The sequence below is a fragment of the Leucoraja erinacea genome, chromosome 25 (assembly GCF_028641065.1).
Source record: "Leucoraja erinacea ecotype New England chromosome 25, Leri_hhj_1, whole genome shotgun sequence".
NCBI classification, from domain to species: Eukaryota; Metazoa; Chordata; class Chondrichthyes; order Rajiformes; family Rajidae; genus Leucoraja; species Leucoraja erinaceus.
This window is the reverse complement of record NC_073401.1, coordinates 23955637-23980365: the sequence shown is the minus strand read 5'-3', so window position 1 is coordinate 23980365 and position 24729 is coordinate 23955637. Positions and strand designations below refer to the sequence as shown.

The window sequence follows — 24729 nt, the reverse complement described above, 5'->3', positions numbered from 1 at the left end:
ATAGAACTATATAAAATTATAAGATGCAATGATAGGGTAGTCAGAACCCTTTTCCTAGGATGAAAATCCTATCCAAACAAGTCCACGATGGAACAACTCAGTGCATACTAATAGATACATAGAAAGGTAGAAAATAGGTGCAGGAGTAGGCCATTCGGCCCTTCGCGCCTGCACCGCCATTCAATATGATCATGGCTGATCATCCAACTCAGTATCCTGTACCTGCCTTCTCTCCATATCCCCCTGATCCCTTTAGCCACAAGGGCCACATCTAACTCCCTCTCAAATATAGCCAATGAACTGGCCTCAACTACCTTCTGTGGCAGAGAATTCCAGAGATTCACCACTTTCTGTGTGAATGTCAAGCAAGGCTCCAATAACACCCTTATCGTTCTTCATTCTATCTTGCCATATTGTAGCAACAATATTATAATGGGAGAGCCTAGGACGAGCTCATAGCCTCAGAATTAAAGGACGTTCTTTTAGGAAGGAGTTGAGAATTAATTTCTTTAGTCAGAGGGTGGTGAATCTGTGGAATTCTTTGCCACAGAAGGCTGTAGAGACAAAGTCAGTGGATATATTTAAGGCAGAGATAGATAGATTCTTGATTAGTACGGATGTGAGAGGTTATGGGGAGAAGGCAGGAGAGTGGAGTTAGGAGGGAAGGATAAATCAGCCATGATTGAATGGCGGAGTAGACTTGGTGGGCCAAATAACCTAATTCTGCTCCTATCACTTATGATCTTATGAACTCACCTCCAACAGTCTGAAGAAAGGTCCCAACCCGAAATACCGTGCATCCATGTCCTTCAGAGATGCTGTCTGACCCGTTGAGTTACTCAAGATCTTTGTGTTTCATAGCAAAAGGATTTGAGTATAGGAGCAGGGAGGTTCTACTGCAGTTGTACAGGGTCTTGGTGAGACCACACCTGGAGTATTGTGTACAGTTTTGGTCTCCAAATCTGAGGAAGGACATTATTGCCATAGAGGGAGTGCAGAGAAGGTTCACCAGACTGATTCCTGGGATGTCAGGACTATCTTATGAAGAAAGACTGGATGGACTTGGTTTATACTCTCTAGAATTTAGGAGATTGAGAGGGGATCTTATAGAAACTTACAAAATTCTTAAGGTGTTGGACAGGCTAGATGCAGGAAGATTGTACCCGATGTTGGGGAAGTCCAGGACAAGGGGTCACAGCTTAAGGATAAGGGGGAAATCCTTTAAAACCGAGATGAGAAAAACTTTTTTCACACAGAGAGTGGTGAATCTCTGGAATTCTCTGCCACAGAGGGTAGTTGAGGCCAGTTCATTGGCTATATTTAAGAGGGAGTTAGATGCGGCCCTTGTGGCTAAAGGGATCAGAGGGTATGGAGAGAAGGCAGGTATGGGATACTGAGTTGGATGATCAGCCATGATCATATTGAATGGCGGTGCAGGCTCGAAGGGCCGAATGGCCTACTCCTGCACCTAATTTCTATGTTTCTATGTGTTCAATGCAATATTTCCTTGTGTCTCCAACACCTTTCTCAATGGAATGGAGCCAAAGGTACGTTGTCCAATGGCTGCATGGCCAATGGTAAACTGCTAAACCATGTTGTTTGCACTCTGGAAATAAAGTTAACCCAACTTCAATAATCAAGCTGCAATTAAACTTAGATGTCCACTTGTCGGGAGGCAAACACCAGGTCATCAACCACAAGCACACCAAAACATTTGAGATGGTTAACCTTATAATCACCTTTCCCTTCTATATCTTCTCCCTTCTGACAATAAAGGTCCATGACAAGACCATGGAAAACAAGGCGTTCTTCCCATATATAGACACAAAATGCTGGAATAACTCAGCAGGTCACGCAGCATCTCTGGTGAAACGGAATAGGTGACGTTTCGGGTTGGGACTCTTCTTCAGACTTAAGAAAGGTCCCAACCTGTTTCTCCAGCATTTTGTATGTATCTTAAGTGTAAATCATCTGCATTCCCTTCCTACACAGTTCTTCCCATGTGTGGTCTCCATACAGTATTTAAGGAAACTGTTCTTGCATTGTAGAAAGTGCAGGGAAGGTTAATTTTGACTTGTGAGACAAAGGAGTTGACATGAAACAAGCTAGAGCTGATTGGGTCTATATTCATTGAACAATGCAAAGTAATCTTATTGTAATATAAAGTACCTAGAAGGAATTGACAAGCTGGTTGCTGGGGAGATGTTAGTGGGGGCATAATAGAAATGGAAATAGAAATTGTTTCAAGTTAAGTGGTCACATATTTCAGACAGAGATGAGGAAGGATTTCTCTCATTCATGATTTTTTGAAGTTCTCTAAACTCAGATACCTGGAGGTCTACAATCTTTGAATGCAGAGAGACTTAAAGACATATATTGACCATAAGGGAATCAAGCGCTGTGAGGATGTGGTAGCAAATTAATTTTGAGACTGAAAATGAATTAACAATGATCTTAGTGAATAGCAGAGTAGGGTCTAGGGGTTGTTGGCCTCCTCCTGCTCCTATTTCTTATGTTTGTTGACCACGAGCCACCTTGCAGCTAAGGCAAACATCATTGATGAAACTCACATTGCCTTCAATGGATCAGCACATTCGTTGGCATCTGAAGACAAGAGCAGTTGAAGATAAACACCTTAACCAAACACAAAGCTCACTGTGTACAAGGCAGCCATGAACCCTGCCTTCTGTATTGTTCTGAGACTTTGAAATAATGCATATAAGCACCACAAATCCCTGGTAGAATACTGCCACAAAATCCTCCAAATCCACTGATACAAGAAACAAACTAAGGTCAGCATTAATTGGCAGCTAACAGACTCAGCAAGGAGGCCCTAGTTACATTAATGGGTTCCATTTGGCAGGCAATCCCACGCATGCCTATGCCAAACTCCCAAAACAGATGCTGTATTCCTTGTTTTGTCAAAGGAAGAGATTATAAGGTATTATCAGGATGTTGTCAAAGTTTTCTTGTAGAAGGTCCACAGAAAGAGCATTTGGATGGGTATTAAGAACTTTGGTTCTCTGCACTGGGAGCACAAAATAACCCAGTTTAAACAAGGAGGCAATCCCTATACACAGATATTTCCTTTATTTATCTTCCATTTCTCGTGAATCTTTTCTAACTCCATCTGTGGCCGACTTCTTGCTCTAGACCATCTGAATTAGAATCATATAGTGTGGAAACAGGCCCTTCGGCCCAACTTGCCCACACTGGCCAACATGTTCCATTTACACTAGTCTCACCTGCCTGCGTTTGGCCCATATCACTCCAAACCTGTCTTATCCATGTACCTAACTATATGTTTCTTGAACGTTGGGATAGTACCTCCCTCAACTACCTCCTCCAGCAGCTCGTTCCATACACCCACCACCCTTTGTGTGCAAAAATTACCCTTCGGATTTCTATTAAAGCTCTCTCATCTCCCCCCCATCCCCCTAAACCCACCCCATCCCAATCCCCGGTGTCCTCTGGTTAGTGATTCCTCTACTCTGGGCAGGAAACTGAGCGTTAGTTCTTCTCATTTTATTCTACCCTTTAAGTATGTAATTCTCTGTCAGCGCCTCTCTATATTCATCTCAACCTCTCAATTTCTCCCATTGGTGCACTCCACTTCATCCTTTAAATTATTGCATTTAGCCCAGTCAAATTATTACCATTTTTTCCCTGTATTTCTGTCTCTACATTTGCATATTTCCTGTACTCGTCTCAAACTCCAGTTTGTCTTACATGAGTTTTTATTAAGACTTTCTCCCCGTCGTTATCGCCACCTTCAATTTTTTTCCTCCCTTTCCAAGTATTCTATTTTATTGGCTCTTTACTTATTTTCTATCCTTCCTGCATGCATCTCTCATTCTATTTGATATCCAGTTTAATCCACCTCCCCCTGCTCCTCTTGGTCTGTCTGCTAAGGATGGGGACATTGGCGTTGTACCAATGAGCGCCGTGCAATGTGCAGGTGTCAGATTCCGTCAGAGGGGTGTGGACGCGCATTTGGGGATCAGTTTGAGCTCTGCTTGCGATCCGCAGCATCATGTGTCCCGCTGCATCTTTGTAAAGAATGGGCTCATCGTCCCCGGCGGAGCGGGGCTGCAGAAGGAGAGCGATCAGCAAGGCGGTCAACAGCACCGTAGTCCCGGGACAGCGGCTGCCCACCGCCGCAATCACACGAGAGATCGCCACCGGTCGCTTCTTGCAGTCGGATACGACCAGACACCGAGAGCAGCGTGCAAGGGGGCCGGGTCACCCCATCCCCATCCCGGCCAGGGCGCGGGGGGCACGTCGATGGGACTCGGTGCGGTCCGTGTGCTGAGCCGGGGTCGGAGCCGATCACATTAGGTACGAGGCTGCCCAGCGCAAGTGGAGCTATGGCCGCTCTCTGGCTGCAGGAGTTTCAGCAGGGTGACGAGCCGCACTCGTTTGGCGTGGAGCAGGCCGAGCGCCATCAGCCGAGACTACCTTCCCTTCCTCCGCACCTAACTCCCCCGGCGCACGGCGCTGCCAACGCCAACCACCTCTTCGACGACCACTTCCCAGCGTTAGGGACCAACCGCCCGGAGGCTTACACCGAGGAAGAGGTAGCCGATAACCCCGGCATCGAGGACCTGCTTTCTCAGCTTCGGCAAAAGGATAATGATCTCATTCTGGCGGCCAAGCTCGGCAAAGCCTTACTGGAGAAGAACCAGGAGCTTAGCAATCAGTACGAGATAATGCAGAGAGAACTCACCGACAAGCTAGAGGTAAGGTAATTTGGCGAATGGGAGATAATCCTTTCATTCCACCTCACCTCCCTTATCCTATCCAATTAATTCTGACCCTGTGTCCCATCATGTTGGTATCTCCGCCCAACTTGGATTGGGCTTGTTAAAGACCGGTAGCAAACTTGCCTTCCTTGCTATTTGGAACCGAGCTACAGTGTTCTCCATAATGTTTGGGACAAAAAACCATCATTTATTCATTTGCTTCTGTACTCCACAATTTGAGATTTGTAATAGAAAAAAAATCGCATGTGGTTAAAGTTCACATCGCCAGATTTTATTAAAGGCCATTTTTACACATTTTGGTTTCACCATGTAGAAATTACAGCAGTGTTTATTCATAGCTTCTCTCTCTCTCCCCCCCCCCATTTCAGGGCACCATAATGTTTGGGACACAGTAGTGTCCTGTAAATGAAAGTAGTCATGTTTAGTATTTGTTACATATCCTTTGCATACAATGACTGCTTGAAGTCTGCGATTCATGGACATCACCAGTTGCTGGGTGTCTTCTCTGGTGATACTCTGCCAGGCCTGTATTGCAGCCATCTTTAACTTATGCTTGTTTTGGGGGCTAGTCCAGTTTTATCTTCAGCATATAAAAGGCATGCTCAATTGAGTTCAGATCAGGTGAGTGACTTGACCACTCAAGAATTTATCATTTTTTTAGCTTTGAAAAACTCGTTTATTGCTTTCGCAGTATGTTTGGAATCATTGGCTTGCTGTAGAATGAATCCCTGGCCAATGAGTTTTGAGACATTTGTTTGAACTTGAGCTAATAGGATGTGTCTGTATATTCAGAATTCATTATGCTACTACCATCAGCAGTTGTATCATCAATGAAGATGTGAGCCAGTACCTTCATGCAGCCATACCACCCCCATTACTATGTTTCACAACTTTGATCCTTATGTTGATAAACAGCAATAAAAGTTTCCAAATGTGGTGGAAAGACTGGAGGAAAGACTAGGTACTGAGAGCTCTCTTATACCTGCATTGAGGAGGCAACGTGTCCCAAACATTATAGTGCCCTGAAATGGGGGGACTATGTATAAACACAGCTGTAATTTCTACATGATGAAACCAAAATGTATAAAAATGGCCTTTCTTAAAATCTAACAATGTGCACTTTAACCACGTGTGATTTTTTTTTTCTATTACATATCTCAAATTGTGGAGTACAAGGGCAAATGAATAAATGATGGGTCTTTGTCCCAAACATTATGGAGGGCACTGTATGTCATTGCATCACAGTTCCCCACACCATTACATCTATTTCTATTGTAATTATCGAGTCTACTTCCATCAACACTTGAGCAGTCTCTCCCCACTCCACTCTGACGTCCTAGTCCTGGTGATCTGACGTCAGTGGATTTGCCCGGAACCTAATTCAAGAACGTCAGAAATGGGTGCTATTTGGAAATCCGCTCTTCTGTGTGTCTTAACGTTTCCGAATCGTTTCTAGAAAGTGCCACGGAGGAGATTTTTATCTGATTTAATGACAATTATGTTGTAGCATTCAAGATATTTAAAAATTGAGCAGTCCATTCTCTTTCACCTCGATGTACAAGGGTCAATCCTCGGGTTGGCTTGATTTGGAAAAGCTCCTCGATTGTTGCAAGGGCTTTCGTAGGCTGGAACTCGCGTCATTTTTTTTTGTGGACGTGTTTAGACTACCGATATGGTAGCGCTGCTCTGTATGTTGCGTTAGCTCTTACTGTTGGCGCTTTTGCGAGATGGGCGATACGTGCACTGAAACAGTTTCCTGTCTGCTTGGTGACGATGACTAGGCTGTTCGAGATGCGTGAAATCTATATCAAGTTCCAGTCCATTTCATCATTGGCTCTCGAAATGGAAAGGACTTGCTTTGATCTTTCAAAATTGGTTTAGTGTTGAAACCCCATCAAACTTACGCCCTCTGCCATAATGTAGTCTATTTATATACAGCACAGTGGGGCAATGATATTTAACTAAAGAATTCTTAAATGGGAATTTAAAAAAAAATCTTTAGGTTTTTCTATAATCATTTTTTTTAGTGTATTGAAGGAAAGTAAAAATAAGTAAGAGTTGGGGCTGTGAATAATCGTGTGTTGAAAAGCGATTATAAGGGAAGAATTGTAATGATGTTCAGAGATGGTACTGGAACAAAGAGAGAGAAACTGGTTAGTTTGGGGACAAATGCCAGCTTTAATGCTGATCCCCAATTTTACAATACAATAGAACTTTATTTCTCCCAAGAGGGAAATTGATCTGCCAACAGTCATAAAAACACAAAATATATGACATTAAAGTGACGAGTGGAAAGGCTTGGGGGATGTGCAAAGAATGGGGGGGAGGGGGGGAGAGAGTCAGTCTCAGTCAACCCCACAACAGAGGGGGAAGAGTTGTAAAGTTTGATGTCAGTGTGGAGTTTGTACATTCTCCTTGTGACCCTGTGTGGTTCCTCTAGATAGGCATTTTCCATTAACATCATATGCCTTGGTGCTGCTGCAACGCACCCTAAAGATGTACTGATTAACAGGTTAATTGATGACTGCAAATTGCCCATAGTCTGAGAGGGAGTAGTAAAATCTGGGAGAAGTTGATGGGAACGTGGACAGAATAATATGAGATTAGTAAAAAATGGGTGCTTGAAAGATAATGCTGACACACTGAGCCTAAGGCTCTATGATCCTGTATTGTACGACTCTGAACATGGGCTAGGTGGTTTTTAGTTTAGAGATACAGCATGGAAAAATGCCCTTCAGCTCACCCACTCCATGCCAACCAAGCATCACCCATTCATACTAGTTCTATGTTATCCCACTTTCTCGATATCATCCCTGTTCCGCCTGCAATTGGTTCAAAACGCCGCAGCAAGACCTCTGATGGATACCCGTAAAAGGGACCACATCATCCCGATTCTGGCCTCTCTCCACTGGCTCCCAGTATGGTACAGAATCAACTTCAAGTTCCTCGTATTCGTATACAAAGTCCTTAACGGGCTTCCCCCCCCCCCCCATATCAGAAATCTTCTAACCCACCATTCTACCTGCAGGTCCCTCAGGTCAGCCGACTTGGGGCTACTGACTATCCCGTGGTCTAGGTTTAAGCTCAGGGGTGACCGTGAATTTGGGGTTGCAGCACCTAGACTGGAACAGCATCCCTCTCCTCATCGGAACTGCCCCCTCCATTGACTCCTTTAAGTCAAGGCTCAAAACCTATTTCTACTCCCTAGCATTTTTGAGTCCCTCTGAGGGGGTGTTGTAAACAGTTTATGTATGTATTGTTAGGTCTGTGTACCATTGTATGTAGCACATTAGTACCTGAACTGATGTACAACACTTTGGTCAACGCAAGTTGTTTTTAAATGTGCTATACAAATAAAATTGATTGATTCTCATCCACTCGTCACACACTGGGGGCAATTTACAGAGGCCCATTAACCTACGAACCAGCACGTCTTTGGGATGTGGGAGGAGCGGAGCACTTGGAGAAAAACCAAGCAATCACAGGGAGAAAGTGCAAAATCACACAGAGAGCATCCAAGGTCACGACCGTGATATCTCTGGCAATGTACCAGCTGCGTCACTGTGACATCCTCTGGCAATGAGAGGAGGGGGAGAAGGGCTCCTTATAGAAGGTCGTATATGCCCAAAGTCTCTGTGGAACATTCTTTTGTCAGAATATCAGTAAGATACATTGTTGAGGAGCAGATATCTTGCACAAGTTTGTCACTGGCGTCTGGGTGATTTGGTTGTCATTGGTGAATTACTAACAGTTTGTGCAACCAGTGCGATTTGATGTGAGACTTGTGTTGCTGATGCATGGAAAGCTGAGTTGAAGTACAAGAAGGTCAAATATGGTCAAACAGTGGCTTCAACCAGATTGTGAAATATAACTTTTGAAGATACATTTATTGTGACCACTATTTGGGGGTCATTAAAAAATAAAAGCAGAAGTAGGCCTTTTGGGCATTCATGCAAATGTCTCTATTCAATACAATCAGGGCTGATCTTTTACATTCACACTATTCTCCTACACTAACTCTATCTGCTCAACACAAGTATATCCTTTACACACTCCTGTACATCTAAGTATATCCAGACCTGATGCAGACGTGCAGTATCGACCAACATCTTTAGGTGCTCCACAGATGCTAATTGATCTGCTGAGTTCTAGCGCTCTGTTTCTTGTTCTGGATTCTATCCTCTGCAATCTATATTTAGTCTTCATGTCTGATATTTGGCAGCGAGACTAGACCTGTACACAATATTTCAGCTATTGTCTTACCAGATGCCTTTTGTAAATGCTGAAATATGTCCTTACCCTTGCAAATTAATTCTTCTTACAATAAAGACTAAAGTACCATTTGTCTTCCTAATTGCTTGCAGTACATGCATGCTAACAATCAGTGATTCACGTGCAGGGGCATCCAAGTCCCTCTGAGCACATACTCCTTTCAACCTCCAATCATCTAAATACTCTTTTCCTATTGTTGCATCAAATGTGACCTCACATTTTGCCACATTACATTCCATTTGCACGACCTTGGCCGTTCACTTAACTTGCTTTTATCTCCTGAAGCCTCTCCTTATCCTCCTCCTAACAACCCACACAGCTCCCCATCTTAATAACATTAGAAAAATTAGATATTATTCTTAAGACAGATCAATGATATAGATTGAATAGCTGGTATGCCTCGACGATTCCTGTGTGACTAGGCACAGCCTCCCAACCTGAAAATTACCTGTTTATTCCTAGTCCCTGTTTTCTGTCTATTAACTAATCCTTAATGCAAATGAGAATATTACCCTCAATCCCATGCACTTTAATTTTGTTCTATAATCCCTTCTCTGGCACCTTACCAAATGAGCTACATGGCTGATCGCCCTTAATGCTTCTCAACAAACTCTAACAAGTTTATCAAATGTGATTTAACGTCATAAATCTATGTAAATTCTGCCCAATCCTATTATTTTTCTTAAGTGCACTATTTCTACTTCCTCAAAAAATATATTGTCAATATTTTCCCCGCTACTGTTTTCTCCCTGCCTTTCTTAAATAATGTTACACTTGCTTCCTTCCAATCAAGGAACCTAGTTTGCTCCACCCTCCTGCAAGTTCTGTTGAATAAATGCAGGGGGTGGGGTTCTGCATCCACATTCTGGCCTTGTGTGTCGTTTATAACCACTTGTTCCCCTTGATTGACCATTGCTCTGCAATACTTATTGTAAAAGGTTTGATAGTCATATGGAGCAAAGTCTTCAGGTAATATTCTCCCTCCCTGATGTGTTATCACATCCCTGATATATCTAAATCTCAAACTTCAGTTCAGAGTTGATGTGGCCTGCAATCATTGCCATCAGCTTCCACATACTCCAGCTACAACACGGCATCTACAACACTGTGCCTGTCTTAATTATATTTTAAAATATGAAGCTGCATTATTGCTTTACAGAATAGATCCAGTCTGACCCGCCGAGTTACTCCAGCATTTTGTGTCTTTTTAGTATAAACTTGCATCTGTAGTTAATTTTCATTGCTTTGTAGATTGGGTGGAGCAGGTAGTTTTGAGTTTTGCCAATTACTCAGATTCTGTGTGGTTCTCGGTACATACTCACTTCCCCTTTTTGAATAATCAAAGTGATTCATAGTTGACTAAGTAATTCCTAAGATTTAGTGTAAATGGTCCATGCTTTTAAGGATGTTTTGAATAGATCCGTAAATATTTCCTTTTACCTGGTAATCTCTTTTGGCAGAACTCAGAAGAGAACATTTATTTCAGGAATCTGGTGTTGGGCATACCAGTGATGTGATTTGCCCAACAGAGGCTACTGTGTATAAATAGAGTCACAGGACTAGGACTGTTGAAGAAAAAATTGCAGATGCTGGTAAAATCAAAGGTAGACACAAAAAGCTGGAGAAACTCAGCGGGTGAGGCAGCATCTATAGAGAGAAGGAATTGGCGATGTTTCAGGTCAAGACCGTTCTTGTGAAAAAAAAAACTGACAATGTTTTACTGATGAATGAAAATGGGGTATTTTAGGGAGCAGCATTGGTGGTGTGTGTTTAGTGCCTTGCGGTGCCTGCTGTAGTATTCCAGGTTTTAGAAGAAAATAGAAGGGCAGGAAATATTGCTACCCTGTGCAGCACGTGCTCTGTGCCACTTCTGAAGTCATGATCTTCAAACATATCTTTTCTCTAAAGGCTCTGCTAAAAACAGTGATGAATTTCATCATCAATGTCTCCTTTTATTCAGAGGAGCCTCGCAAGATATGAGAAGTGGTCCATGTTTTCCATGATCACTGCATGAACCTCTCTTAGTAGAGGGCAATGTTGTGCAGAGAGGGGCTAGTTGGTCAAGGAGCCTTGGCTTTCATAGCCTCAGAATTAAAGGACATTCTTTTTGGAAGGAGACGGGGAGAAATCTCTTTAGTCAGAATGTGGTGAATCTGTGGAATTCTTTGCCACTGAAGGCTGTGGAGTCTGTCAGTGGATATTTTTAAGGCAAAGATAGATAGATTCTTGATTAGTACAGGTGTCAGAGGTTGTGGGGAGAAGGCAGGTGAATGTGAATGAAGAGGGGTTAGGAGGAAGAGATAGATCAGCCATGATTGAATGGCAGAGTAAACTTGATGGGCTGAATGGCCTAATTCTACTCCTATCACCTATGACCTTGACCTTGGATGTGCCCGTTCTCTTATACTTCAGTGGATGAGTCAATGGTGGCTTAGGTAATCTTGGATTTGGATTGTTGTTGTTGTAGATGTGCAAAATATCTTGTTAGTTCTGAAGATTGGGGTGGAAGATTGCAACCTTCACGTGGTCCGCCCTGTTTCGCCGAATGCAATCAACCCGGTGTGCACAATCAAATAAGATCAAATAGAACAAGTTGTCCTACAAGTTTAGGCTGTGCACGCCATACACACGAAGAAGAAGTTCTGAAGATTAGCTCCATTCTTGCTGGATGCTTGTTGGAGGTGAGGTGAGGTGAAGTTCAGCATTGGCCATCAATCCCCTTTCAATCAGCATTCAGTTTCACATTAAGGAAAGCCACACATGAAGCATTGAATTTTTATCTTTTTCAATTCTCTTTCGGGACCTAAGCCAGCATTTATTGCCAATTCCTAATTGCTCTTGAGAAAGTGATGGTAGATTGCTAGCATGATGCTGTCAGGTAGGGAGTTCCAGGATTTGGACCAAGCAATGAAGAAAGAGTGGCAATATATTTCCAAGTCGCAATGGTGTGCAACTTGGGGAAGAATCTGCAGATGGTACAGAATTCATGGCTGACTGGATGGCAAAATAAATATGTATTTCTTATTTAGTGTCAGACAAGGTGAATTATCGTGTGCTCTAAAACCACTTATACTTGCAATAAGTAGGTTAAAACATGTTCTGTAATGACACCTTTCACATGGTTGTGTTCAAATATAGTCATAGCTATTAAGCAGATGTGATGGTCAGTTACTGTACAGCATCGCCCCATTGATCATAATTAGATGGGTCATTGGACAGGTGATGTTAAATGTAAAATTGACCCCTGCAGCTGAAACTCTCCAATGTCTTTTATAATGCTGTACAAACGTTTATGCGCACCTAAAAAGAATATTGGACCCAGTCAAATGTATTATGCAAAAGGCAACACCAACAATATTCTAATACTCTTGGGTGGCGCAGCAGTAGAGCTACTGCCTTACAGCGCCAGAAATCCGGGATCGATCCTGGCTACGGGTGCTTGTTTGTACGGAGTTTACACGTTCTACCTGTCCCTGGTGTGTGAAGGGTTGTGTTAATGTGTGGGATTCACTGGTAGGTGCGGACACGGTGGACCAAAGGGCCTGTTTCCGCGCTGTATCTCTAAACTAAACACTCTCCGTTCTGTGTAGAATGTTATCTTGGATTTGAGTGTTTCATTTTCTGGAATAGTGGGAAACTGGTCAATTATTCACGCAGAACTGAAAATGCTATCACTGGAGAGTAGAAAATGGAAGAACAAGATTATCTATTTTTCTTTGTGCTCCTGTCATAAAGGTCTTAATACTTTTGAACCTCTAGCCTTTACTGTAGTAACTGATCTTGAATCCAAAATCCTAAAGCCAAGTACGGAGTTGAGAATCTTTGCTTGCATATCATCAGTGGGATCTCAAATACAACATTCTGGGTGAACTATATATCACTGCACTTACAATCCCCATTCATTCCCAGTGCATGCAAGCTGTACATTATGCACCAATTCAAAATCAAAAATACCAAAAATGAAAATTGTTTAACTCACACAATTGTTTCCACATATAAAGGTGAATACAACTGCCAGTCAAATTTTAAACTCTGTCGTACATGCAAAAGATTTAATTCCCTTACAATGGATATTTGTTCATTTTCAATGTAAGAAAACTTTCCAAGCAAGGAAAATATCTTACACTTGAATAGGCCTTTTCAAAGGGTGATCGCTGAAATAATTTGATATGGAGAATAATTGCATTGCTAAATTTATTAGATGAACAAAGATTAATATATTTGGTTCATTGCCGAGGATTTAGTAATCTAACAATTGGTTTCCTCTTTTAGAAAATTTGTAAAATCACATTAACTAAAATTGAAAATGTTTCAATTGTTTCGATCCCATGTAATTGTAGTAGAAAAGGGGAAAGCATTGGGAATGGGATATCATAAGGTAATGCCCTTCTTTGTTGTAGAATCTGTGGTCTTCATCTCAGATTATTTTACATGGTTGAAGGCAATTGCTGTCATGATAACCAAGGCTGATTAAGATCAATGGCACCTCTCCCTTGTAATGAAAATCGAGTTCTAAAAATAACCTAATGATTAAATTATTTCAAAGTGCTGCTTTGTCCCAAATTAATCTGTGCATTAACTATTATTTTTGTTCTGGATCTTGTTTTGGGCCAGGCTAGACAGTATGTTTCAAGGTCAGTTTATTGTCACATGTACCAATTAAGATACAGTGAAATTTGAGTTACCATACAGCCATACTAAGTGAAAAGCAACAAGACACAAAACCATAACAGTTAACATAAACATCCACTGCAGTGGCGTCCACATTCCTCAGTGTGATGGAAGGCAATAAAGTTAAATCTTCCTCTTTGTTCTCCTGTGGTCGGGGCATTCAAACCATCCACAGTCTGGGGAGATCAAAGCCCCACAGCCGACGATCGAAGCCCCCGTCGGGGTGATCGAAACTCCCGCGTCGTGGTGGTTGAAAGTTTCTCTGCGGCTTGGAGCTCCCGAGTCGGCCTCTTCTTACCGGTGACCGCGGGCTTCACGATGTTAAAGTCCACAGGCCTCGGGGTTGGAGCTACGATCTCCAGCAAAGGTATTGCAAGCTCCGCAATGTTAAAGTCCTGCAGACTCCCGCGGCTTGGAGCGCCGTCGATCTCCAGGAAAGGCCGGCAACTCCATGATGTTAGGCCACAGTGCGGACGGATATACGATACGGAAAAAAATTTGCAACTCCGTCGAGGTAAGAGATTGGCAAACACTTGCGAATTTTAAAAAGCTACAATGTTCACATCTTCAGCAGACATGCATTATAGTTCTGTAGGTGGGGAAAATAGCACTGAATAAGATTAATCTCTTACAATAATTTTTTTAATGTATTACTTTATATGATTACTTTATATGATGCCATTTGGTAACGTGTGTGACATTTTGGTTCACTTTCCAAAGAATGGACCTAAAGGTGAAGTAGGTCACTCAGCCATTTCAGTTATTCTTGGCTTTTGAGTTATAGTCACAAGGTCATATAGTGTGGAATCAGGCCGTTCAGCCCAACTTGCTCACACTAACCAGCATATCCCATCTGCACAAGTCCCACATTTGGCCAATATCTCTCTAAACCTGTCCGATCCATGTACCTGTCTAATTGTTTCTTGAACGTTGCGATAGACCCAGCCTCAACAACCTCCTCTGGCAACTCGTTCCATGCACCCACCACCCTTTGTGTGAAAAAAATTACCCCTCAGATCCCTATTAAATATTTTCTCCATCCCCTTGTTGTACAGCATAGATTGCATGGTAAACACATCCGGTTTACAAATCATTGAATTAGTATTTCTGAAAAAACTTTTGTTATTTTCTATTCGCATTCAGTGTTTGAAGACATTTATTGTCCATAAAGTAAACTGGCATTCAATTACAAAGCAATGCTTCATGCAGATTTGTGTGAGCGATACCTCATGGTGACAGGGATCAGAGAGAAAATTCTCCAACATTACCAAGGAAATATAAAACTACTGCAAGGCAACCATATAAATCCTGAGCTAGATGAATAAACAACAAAACTCCTTAGACCAAGTAGCAGTTTCATAACCAAAAATAATATAGTTTGGGCTATATGTTGAGAATAATATTCTTCTGAATAAATAGTAGCTTGAATGGTTCAGCAGTGACCAACATAATAAGAACAGATAATCCTCCGACATTTTCGCCACCTCCAACAGGATCCCACCACTGGCCACATCTTCCCATCTCCTCCCCTTTCAGCTTTGTGCATAGACCGCTGCCTCCATAACTCCCTGGTCAATTCGTCCCTTCCCACCCAAACTACCCCCTCTCCTGGCACCTTCCCTTGCAACCTCAGGAAATGCTACACTTGTCACTTTACCTTCTCCCACCCCCCTTGACTCCATCCAAGGACCCAAGCAGTCTTTCCAGGTGAGGCACCTGCACCTCCTCCAACCTCATCTATTGCATCCACTGCTCTAGGTGTCAACTGCTCTACATCGGCGAGACCAAGCGCAGGCTTGACGATCACTTCACCTAACACCTCCGCACAGTCCCCATTAACCAACCTGATCTCCCGATGGCTCAGCACTTCAACTCCCCTCCCATTCCGTGTCTGACCTTTCGGTCCTGGGCCTCCTCCATGGCCAGAGTGAGTCCCACTGCAAATTGGAGGAGCAGCACCTCATATTTTGCTTGGGTAGTTTACACACCAGTGGTATGAACATTGACTTCTACAATTTCAGGTAGTTCATGCTGTCTCCCTCCTTCCCCTCCCCAGCTCTCCCACAGCCCACTGTCTCCGCCTCTTCCTTTCTTCTTCACCCCCCTCCCCCCCTCCACCCCATCTGAAGAAGAGTCTTGACCCGAAACATCACCTATTCCTTCGCTCCATAGATGCTGCCTCACCCGTTGAGTTTCTCCAGCATTTTTGTCTACCTTCGATTTTTCCAGCATCTGCAGTTCTTTCTTAAACATAATAATAAATCTCATTGCTTTTGCTATATTTATACCTTAGGCTTAAGATGCTTTTGAATGGTTCCGTGATCTGCTCAGAACCTTGCATTGCCGATATTTGTTTTTTTTTTAATACATTGTTGCAAGTAGATGGAGTGGTGAAGAAGGCTTTTGGCGTGCTGGCCTTCATCAGTCGGGGAAATGAGTATTGAAGTTGGGACATTATGTTACAATTGAACAAAACATTGGTGAGGTTGCAACTGGAGTGTTGTGTTCAGTTTTGGTGACCATGTTATAGGAAAGATGGAAAGAGAGCGGAGAAGAATGTTGCCGGAATGCAAGCGCATGAGCGTGAGCTATGGGGAGGTTAGGAATTTATTCCTTGTAGTGCAGGAAGCTGAGGGATTGGGGGAGTGAAAGTACTCATTTTCTGGAGTAGGGTAATCAAGAACTAGACAGCTTAGGTTTAAAGTGAAAGGGCAAAGATTCATGTGAGGCAACTCTTTGACATTGAGTGTTTCCACATTGTATCGCTAAAGTCTAAAGATGTGATTTCATGGTGAGAATTACTTACCCTTATTCCTTGTCTGCCTGAGAATCCCCCCAAATGGATTGTAATAAGATTTTTTTAATAAACCTGATCAGATGAAATGTTTCATTTTGCAGCTCGATAATGGCTTAAGCTATTTCTCATTCTGCTAAAAATTAGAATCAGGAAGGTATGCCAGAAATAAATGTGGATTGATGGATTTTTGGAAGGGAAAGTGGGATAATTTATTTTTATAGCATTGTGGGTGTCGTATTGCAAGAGCACTTTGCATGCACTGCCTACACATCTTGTTTGATTATTTTCTGTAAGATTGTTTCTCTAATGGCCATCTTTCTTGGGCTAGAAAATTAATCAATATATTCATCTATATATGGTAACTTCAAGCTACTGTTTATTATGTGTTGCTTGAAATCCTTAAATTATGATACTATGTCTTGTACCTTAACAGTTAGAAATATTTTGTTGAAGCTTATGTTTAAATTAGGTTATGAGAGATTCATCGTATATTGATTTTCATTATGGCATGATCTAATTCTGGCTCATTGGACTGCTGCTTCTGGTTTGTAATAAAAAAAATATTCTGAAACACTCCTGAAATTTACTGGACTAGAAATTCTAGTGCACCCAAATGCACGCAGGGGATGGTATTGCAGTGAGGTTGGAATTTCATCAATGTCACTGCCATTGCTGGCGAGAGATTCCATGTTTTGTATTTGATGATGAGTCAATTGGGGGTTGGAAAGACTTGGTGGATGAAGAATGGGCTCAGGTTGCCATGAAATTAGATAGTTATTCTGCAAAGATTGGAGCTGGATGATAGCAGTGGGAGAGGGGATGTGTTTTGCAAGGATGATGCTGCAGTGATCAGTGCTGAGAACCTTTAGTTTAGTTTAGAGATACAGGGCAGCACGGTGGCGCAGCGGTAGAGTTGCTACCTTACAGCGCTAGAGACCTGGATTCGATCCTGACCATGGATGCTTGTCTGTATGGAATTTGTACGTTCTCCCCGTGACCTGCGTGGGTTTTCTCCGGGGTCTCTGGTTTCCTCCCACACTCCAAAGACATACAGGTTTGTAGGTTAATTGGCTTGGTGTCATTGTAAATTTGCTCTAGTTTGTGTAAGATAGTGTCAGTGTGCGGAGATCGCTGGTCGGCGCGGACTCGGTGGCACGAAGGACCTGTTTCCACGCTGTATCTTAAAACTAATCTAATCTATATGGCACAGAAACGGGTCCTTTGCCCCACAGAGTCCACGCGAACCAGTGATCCCCGTACACTAGCACTATCCTACACACTAGTGACAATTTTACAATTTTTACTGAAGCCAATTAACCTACAAACCTGTACGTCTTTGGAGTGTGGGAGGAAACCGGAGCACTTGGAGAAAGCCCACTTGGTCACAGGTAGAACATACAAACTCTGCACAGACAGTACCTGTAATTGGGATTGTAGGCGGGTCTCTGGCGCTGTAAGGCAGCAACTCTACTGCTGTGCCACCATGCCATTTGTTGTTTATTAGATACTTTAACCGTCTGGATATGTCAGAGTTATGATTAATAAGTTAATAACACAAAATTGCTGGTATTGTTGATAGTGAGAAGGGCAGTCTTCAGCTACATGATGATATTGATGCGTTAGTAAGATGTGCAGAGCAATGGTCTGGCAGAGAAATCAAATTGCATAAATGTGAGGTGAAGCAATCCGGTAGACTTTATTTTAAAAATAGCTATGAAATAGGCATTGAATAATAGGAGTGGAGGGACCTGAGGACAGTACACAGTAGATGAGATGATTAATAAAGCATGCAAAGTGCTTGCCTGTATTTGCTGGGGCTTAGAACAACATAAAACATGTCTTATGCCCCTGTTGGAATATTGTGAGCAATTCTGATCAGCACACTGTGCAAACTAACTGATTTCACCAGAAAGGGTACAAAGGGACATCACTGGGATGGAACATTTAAGACTCTGGGGCAAGGCTAGATGAGCTGGGTTTGCTTTCCTTGGAGCAGAGAGGGTTGAGAAGACCCGTTAAATAGACCCATTCTCATAATTTAAACCATGTAGAGTCTGTCATCAATCTTTGTTGCCTTCCTAAGACGTGTTGTCCAGGACTACTCTCAGTGCTTCCAAGGTGGTCTGACCAACATTTTGATTTGTGCAGCTCCACTTCTTTCCCATGAGACCTTTAGAGATGAAGGCCTCCTTCCCATTTGGATTTTGGACTATCTTCTCCACCTGTCTTGTTTTACGATCTCTGGGCCTGCATAGATTTTTGCTTCTCATTATTTTTTAAATGTTCTGTTCTATCTATTTATATGCTCAAATTACGGCATGGCTTTCTCAGTTTGATTAATCTTTTAATATTTTTTTTTGTATTTTTACTGTGACCTATATTTGCAATGCCATGTTTCTGCATCCTTGGTAATTTTAAAATATGTGGCTTTTTACATCCTGTTTGCTAGATTGTTTATGCATAATATTCCAAATTGATTTCCTACCACAGATACCTGTGAGGCCCAACTTGTTTTGTCCTACCAATTTATGAACCTTACATTGATCCTGCTGTCTAAGTGAGGTGATACACAACTAATCACCTAACAACTAGACCTTGATCCCAAGAGCCTTAATTTTAATTAACAGTTTTTGCATAATGCTCTGCATGTCCAAGAACTAACATTCACACTTGCCAATTTAGTGACCTCTTCAAAAAGAAAATGAGCACTGCTTAGTTTTCAATAGTTCGTGATATCTCGTGCGATATATTAGGCTAACAAGTCTATAATTCCTTGGTTTCCAACTTTTCCATTTCTCAAATGGCCTTGGATTAAAACAAATGATTCCAAAATTGAGAAAAATCTTGAAGTTGTGCCAAATGCATAACCCTGAGATTTTACCTAGAGATTTGTCATTCTTTATTCCTATTTTTTTTATTACAGTGCTTATGTTAATTATGGAGAGTCCCAACTCTAATTCAAACTTAATCATTTCCATGTCTGTTATTTTTCCCCCTTGTTTCCTTATATTGTCACTGTTGTATATTTTGTTTTAAGGAGGCCACATTGGACTTTTTACTTTAGAGGTACAACATGGAAACGGGCCATTTGGCCCACCGGGTTTGTGCCAACCAGCGATCACCCGTACACTAGTTCTATCCTACACACTAGGAACAATTTACAATATAATCAAAGCCAATTAACCTACAAACCTGTACGTCTTTGGAGAGTAGGAGGGAACCGGAGCACCTGGAGAAAACCCACGCGGTCACAGGGAAATTCCGTACAGACAGCACCTGGACTCTATCCTTGTTTTCCCCCAAATATCATTAAACATTGATCTTGATATATTTCACAAGTTCCTTTTCCTTTATATAACATCTCTATTTAGTTACCATTTATTATTAATCATATCTTTTCCATTCATTAGGATTTTAGAACGTTTTTATATTTTAATTTAATATTGTCACGGAGAGCCAGTGAGGTCGTATTCTCTGTTTACCTATTTACCTTTTGTCTTTCACATCTTTGCTCCCTGAAGTAATAAACATGTTCTGTGTGATAAATGTCTTTTTTTTTTAATGTTTCCTGAACTGTCATTTTACCTATTAATATGTTTGCCATTTTGACTAACTCCACCGAATGTCCCCCTATCTAAATTTAGAATCTCCCTTTCAAACATTGCATTGAACTTACTTGTATCTTGGTAGTTATTAGATAAATGATCCATGTACACAGTAAGCATTGATAACGTGTGTGGACTTATTACACGTTGTTAAATCCAATGTGACCTGCCTCCAATTGTTTCTAAAATAGAAGTTGAAATTGTTGCTGAAAACCAGCACTGAACACAGTAGTAATTTCCATTAAAAAAATTACCCTGTTTTTGCAACGTTTCCATGTAATCTCTATTTATGCATTCTGTTAGTTTGCAGCTGCCACCAACAGGCATAAACATGACTCTCACACAGTGTTAAATGTCTATGTTTCTTGATTCAACCTATACCATCTCTACTGCCTACGCACCTCATGTCACCATTTTTAATCATTGGAATAAATTCATCCTGAATTACAAAAGCTACTTCTTCCTGCCAGTTCCCCTGTTCTCCCTGTACATCTTATAATTGCCATTTCTGCCATTTTGCCCAATGTTGTACAATTCTTAATCTTCAGTGCATTTTTGTCCCTCCCTTTAGTGATAGACTCGGTCGTGTGAAACTGAACGCAATCTGCTTTCCCCATCCTTGAACAAAAAATATCCTTGAATAAGTTTTTTGGAGAAATCTTTTTTAAAAAGCTTGGCAGTGTGTTCCTTTCTTCACCTGTACTGTGCAACTGAAATGCTTTACCATGCGAGTTGTTACTGAATGTGTAGGAAATAGCTGCAGATGCTGGTTTACACCGAAGATAGACACAAAATGCTGGAGTAACAGCGGGTCAGGAGGCTTTGATTTGTTCTTTTCAGACCTTTTTCATTCATTTGTTCTTTGTACCTTTTCATACCTCTAGTTTCCCTCGCCCCTTACTCTGTCTGAAGTAGGGTATCCACCCAAAACATCACCTGCACACATTCCTTTGCCCCAGAGATGCTGCCTGACCCGCTGAGTTAATCCAGCATTTAGTGTCTATCTTTTCTAGTTGTTACTGAAATAGCAATCACACATGCACTCAAAAAATCCTGCAAAAATGAAGGAAGGAGCTCATAATATCAACAAATACCCACTCTTCCCCGTCAGCATCTCTTGTTCCCACATTGGCTTCATTCGCCGCTTTGAAAACTACAGAACTGGAGTGTGGGAAGATTGCTCATAGTCCAAAGGGACTGGCTAGGTGTACAGTACTTTGTAGCTTCAAGGTGTAGGTATCGACAACAATCTGCACTGGACCAAACACATTGAAGCTACGTCCAAAAAAGCACACCAGAAGAAAAAGCCTTTACTTCCAAATCAACAGTGTTTTATTGTCATATGTCCCAAAGTGGAACAATTGAATTCTTACTTGCAGCAGCACAACAGATATGTAAACATAAGACTATGTAAACATGATAATCAACAACTAAAAGAAATTCATTATATTACAAAAACTAACAATAATAGTGCAAAGACAAAAATGATTGCATCAATATGCTGGGTACAGGACAGATCTTCAGAGGTATGCATGCCCAGGAATTTGAAGTTTTTGTTTCTCTTCACCACAGTCCTGCCCACGAAGGTAGGTTTTGTGGATCCTTGACCTTCCCCTTCTAAAGTCAGCAATCGGTTCCTTGGTTTTGCTGATGTTGAGAGCAGGTTTGTTGTTTTGGCAACCATTCGGTCAGTTGATCGATCTCCCCCTCCTATACCCTGACTCGTCATCATCCATAATTCGTATGAATTTTTGTTCTCTGCTTTTTAAAAAGAAGCTCAAAGGTGACATGTTTTTCTGTCTCTCGTCAGCACCTGGAACAGGAAAAGCATGAATTGCGGAGAAGATTCGAGAACCGTGAAGGAGAGTGGGAGGGTCGGGTGGCTGAACTGGAGGGCGACCTGAAACAACTTCAAGATGAGCTGGAGAGGCACCAGGTCCAATTACGTGAGGCAAACAAGGAGAAAGTAATAGCTTTGCGGGAATTATCTGAACAGAACCAACGGCTCTTAGAGCAGCTCACCAGGGTAAGTCTAGCAATGGATGGCACTCAGGAGCACACTTTGATGCACTTCTCTCCTTTAATTTCTTGCACCAGATCAAATTTGATATAACACTTGCGCAATGTGCCATTTAACTTTTTCAAATAAAGGTAAAGAGATACTGTAAGTGGAGATAGGATATAGAAACAAAGAACTGCAGATGCTGGTTTATATCACAAGTAGACAAAAAGTGCTGGAGTAACTCAGTGGGTCAGGCAGCATCTCTGGCGAAAAGGGGTCGGCGATGTTTGGGTCGGAGCCGTTCTTCAGACTGAGGATTTCAGGGGGGGGGGGGGAATAACAGGAGACGAGGAAAGACCAGGGCCAGCAACAGATGACCTCCAGGGTTGTTGGCTAGGGAAGGTGTGATCTCAATGGGATACATTGTTGTGAACCGAGAAGGGTCCCGACCCAAACCGGACCCCATCCATTTTCTCCAGAGATGCTGCCTGACCTGGTGAATTACCCCAGCACATTTTGTCTATCTTCTGTAAGTGGAGATAGTATTTGTGCCGAAGAAAGCATTGCACATTATTATAGGGGTGGCATATGGGGAATAGAGAGTTCATCAGAATGCAAAACTAAGGACACAATGACACAGAGTTATGTTGCCACTCCGGTTGATTATGGTGGTGTATTCGGAGATGTATTGATAAGGGATGTACCAGCGATGTTGTGTTGGCTCAACGATCTCAGGGTGCAGAAATACAGTGCGTAAGCAAGGTGTTAGGGAGGTGGGGAATGATATGTAATAATGAAAATTTAAATCCTGAAAAGATTGCATATTGTACTGCATAGATTACTTAATTTCTAAAGATATAATGAAGGTATGAAGTCCTTGCAGATGGTGTACTTGCTGTTACCATGGAACCGGAGCTCCTCAATCATCTTGAAACTTATTTTAAAATTGCTGTGTCTCAGGCTTGGCTTTGGTGGTTATTGGCCTGTGCTGATTACTGCTCCAAATTGGATATTCCTCATTTAGTTTTAAATATGTTTTTTAAAATGTTACATTTTCTCAAATATGATGGGTACGTGGACAGGAAAGGTTTGGAGGGAAATGGGCCAAACACAGGCCTAGGGGGCATCTTCGTCGGCATAGATGAGTTGGGTGGAAGGGCCTGTTTACATGCTGTATGCCTCCATGTTCATAAGGAAGTAAAGACTGACATAGCCTTCATCTAGGGTACACAAAAATGCTGGAAAAACTCAGCGGGTGCAGCAGCATCTATGGAGCGAAGGAAATAGGCGACGTTTCGGGCCAAAACCCTTCTTCAGACTGAGGGGGGGTGGGGGGTGGGGGGGGGGGAGAAGGAAGGAAAAAGGGAGGAGGAGGAGCCCGAGGGCGGGGGGATGGGAGGAGACAGCTCGAGGGTTAAGGAAGGGGAGGAGACAGCAAGGGCTAGCAAAACTGGGAGAATTCATCGTTCATGCCATCCGGACGCAAGCAACCCAGGCGGAATATGAGGTGCTGTTCCTCCAATTTCCGGTGTTGTTCACTCTGGCAATGGAGGAGACCCAGGACAGAGAGGTCGGATTGAGAATGGGAGGGGGAGTTGAAGTGCTGAGCCACCGGGTGTTCGGGTAGGTTATTGCGGGCTGATCGGAGGTGTTCGGCGAAACGATCGCCCAACCTCCGCTTAGTCTCCCCGATGTAAATCAGCTGACATCTAGAGCAGCGGATGCAGTAGATGAGGTTGGAGGAGATACAGGTGCCTTCATCTATGTTGGATCCCGTTGCATATCCATCCATATCCATATTCACTTGTTAGATTTTATAACTCGTTACATTTCATATAGAAACTTTATTGCAAACAATTTAGTTGGTGCTCAGCTTCACTCCGTTCCTAACCAATGGCAAGTCTGAAGAAGAGTCCCGACCCGAAACGTTACCTGTCCACAATCACCAGAGATGCTGCCCATGTTACTCCAGCACATGCCATCTTTTTGTGACTCAAGGCCCCACAATTGGTTCACCCACTAGAGATATGGAGGTAGATATGTGAGTGAAAGAAAGGCTGTGCCTCACTTCAAAAATTACCATGAAAAACTGTTCCTGTTTCTATCCGTATAAAAGCAGAAGTAAGAGTTTGAATTTCTGAAAGCTGAATTATTTTGTTTCTAAAATCCAAATATCCAATCTCAATGAATGCATTTGCTTGGTGTTTAACTTTCTGCTGATTGTTCTCCAACTCTTGTTGAAGTCTGATTATTATTTATTTTTAAGTGTGATCCTTACTGTATGCCAGTGAATTTATTCCAGTGACTGTCTGCAACAGGATAGCTGAGATCAGCGAGTCAGTGTGGAAGATTGTAAGGTGTGAACCTGCCTCCTACCACCATATGGTACAAAGCGGTGCATATGCATTATTTGAGCATTATCTCCTGCTGGCTCTAGAATATTTACATTAATTTGATCAAAGCAAAATAATGTTTTTTAAATCTTATTGATATGTTCTAAGAAAAAGTTCTGAGGTGCTATTCTTCCAATAACTATGTATGAAATCCCCATCAACAAAGTGGAAAAGCTGGAAAGAATGATCAGGACACACGTGAAACAGTGGCTTGGGCGTCCACGAT

At 42.2% G+C, this 24729-nt stretch overlaps 1 protein-coding gene across 1 annotated transcript in view; it reads left to right on the top strand.

Annotated features, from left to right (window-relative positions):
* The first annotated feature begins 3950 nt into the window (after positions 1–3950).
* The window catches only part of LOC129709108 (BICD family-like cargo adapter 1), a 67268-nt gene continuing 46489 nt past the window's right edge, over positions 3951–24729 (top strand). Inside the window, exons 1-2 of the mRNA XM_055655229.1 lie at positions 3951–4739; positions 21919–22134. Of these exons, the coding sequence (XP_055511204.1) occupies positions 4368–4739; positions 21919–22134 (588 nt within the window). The 5' untranslated portion in view covers positions 3951–4367. The remainder of the gene's footprint in view (positions 4740–21918; positions 22135–24729) is intronic.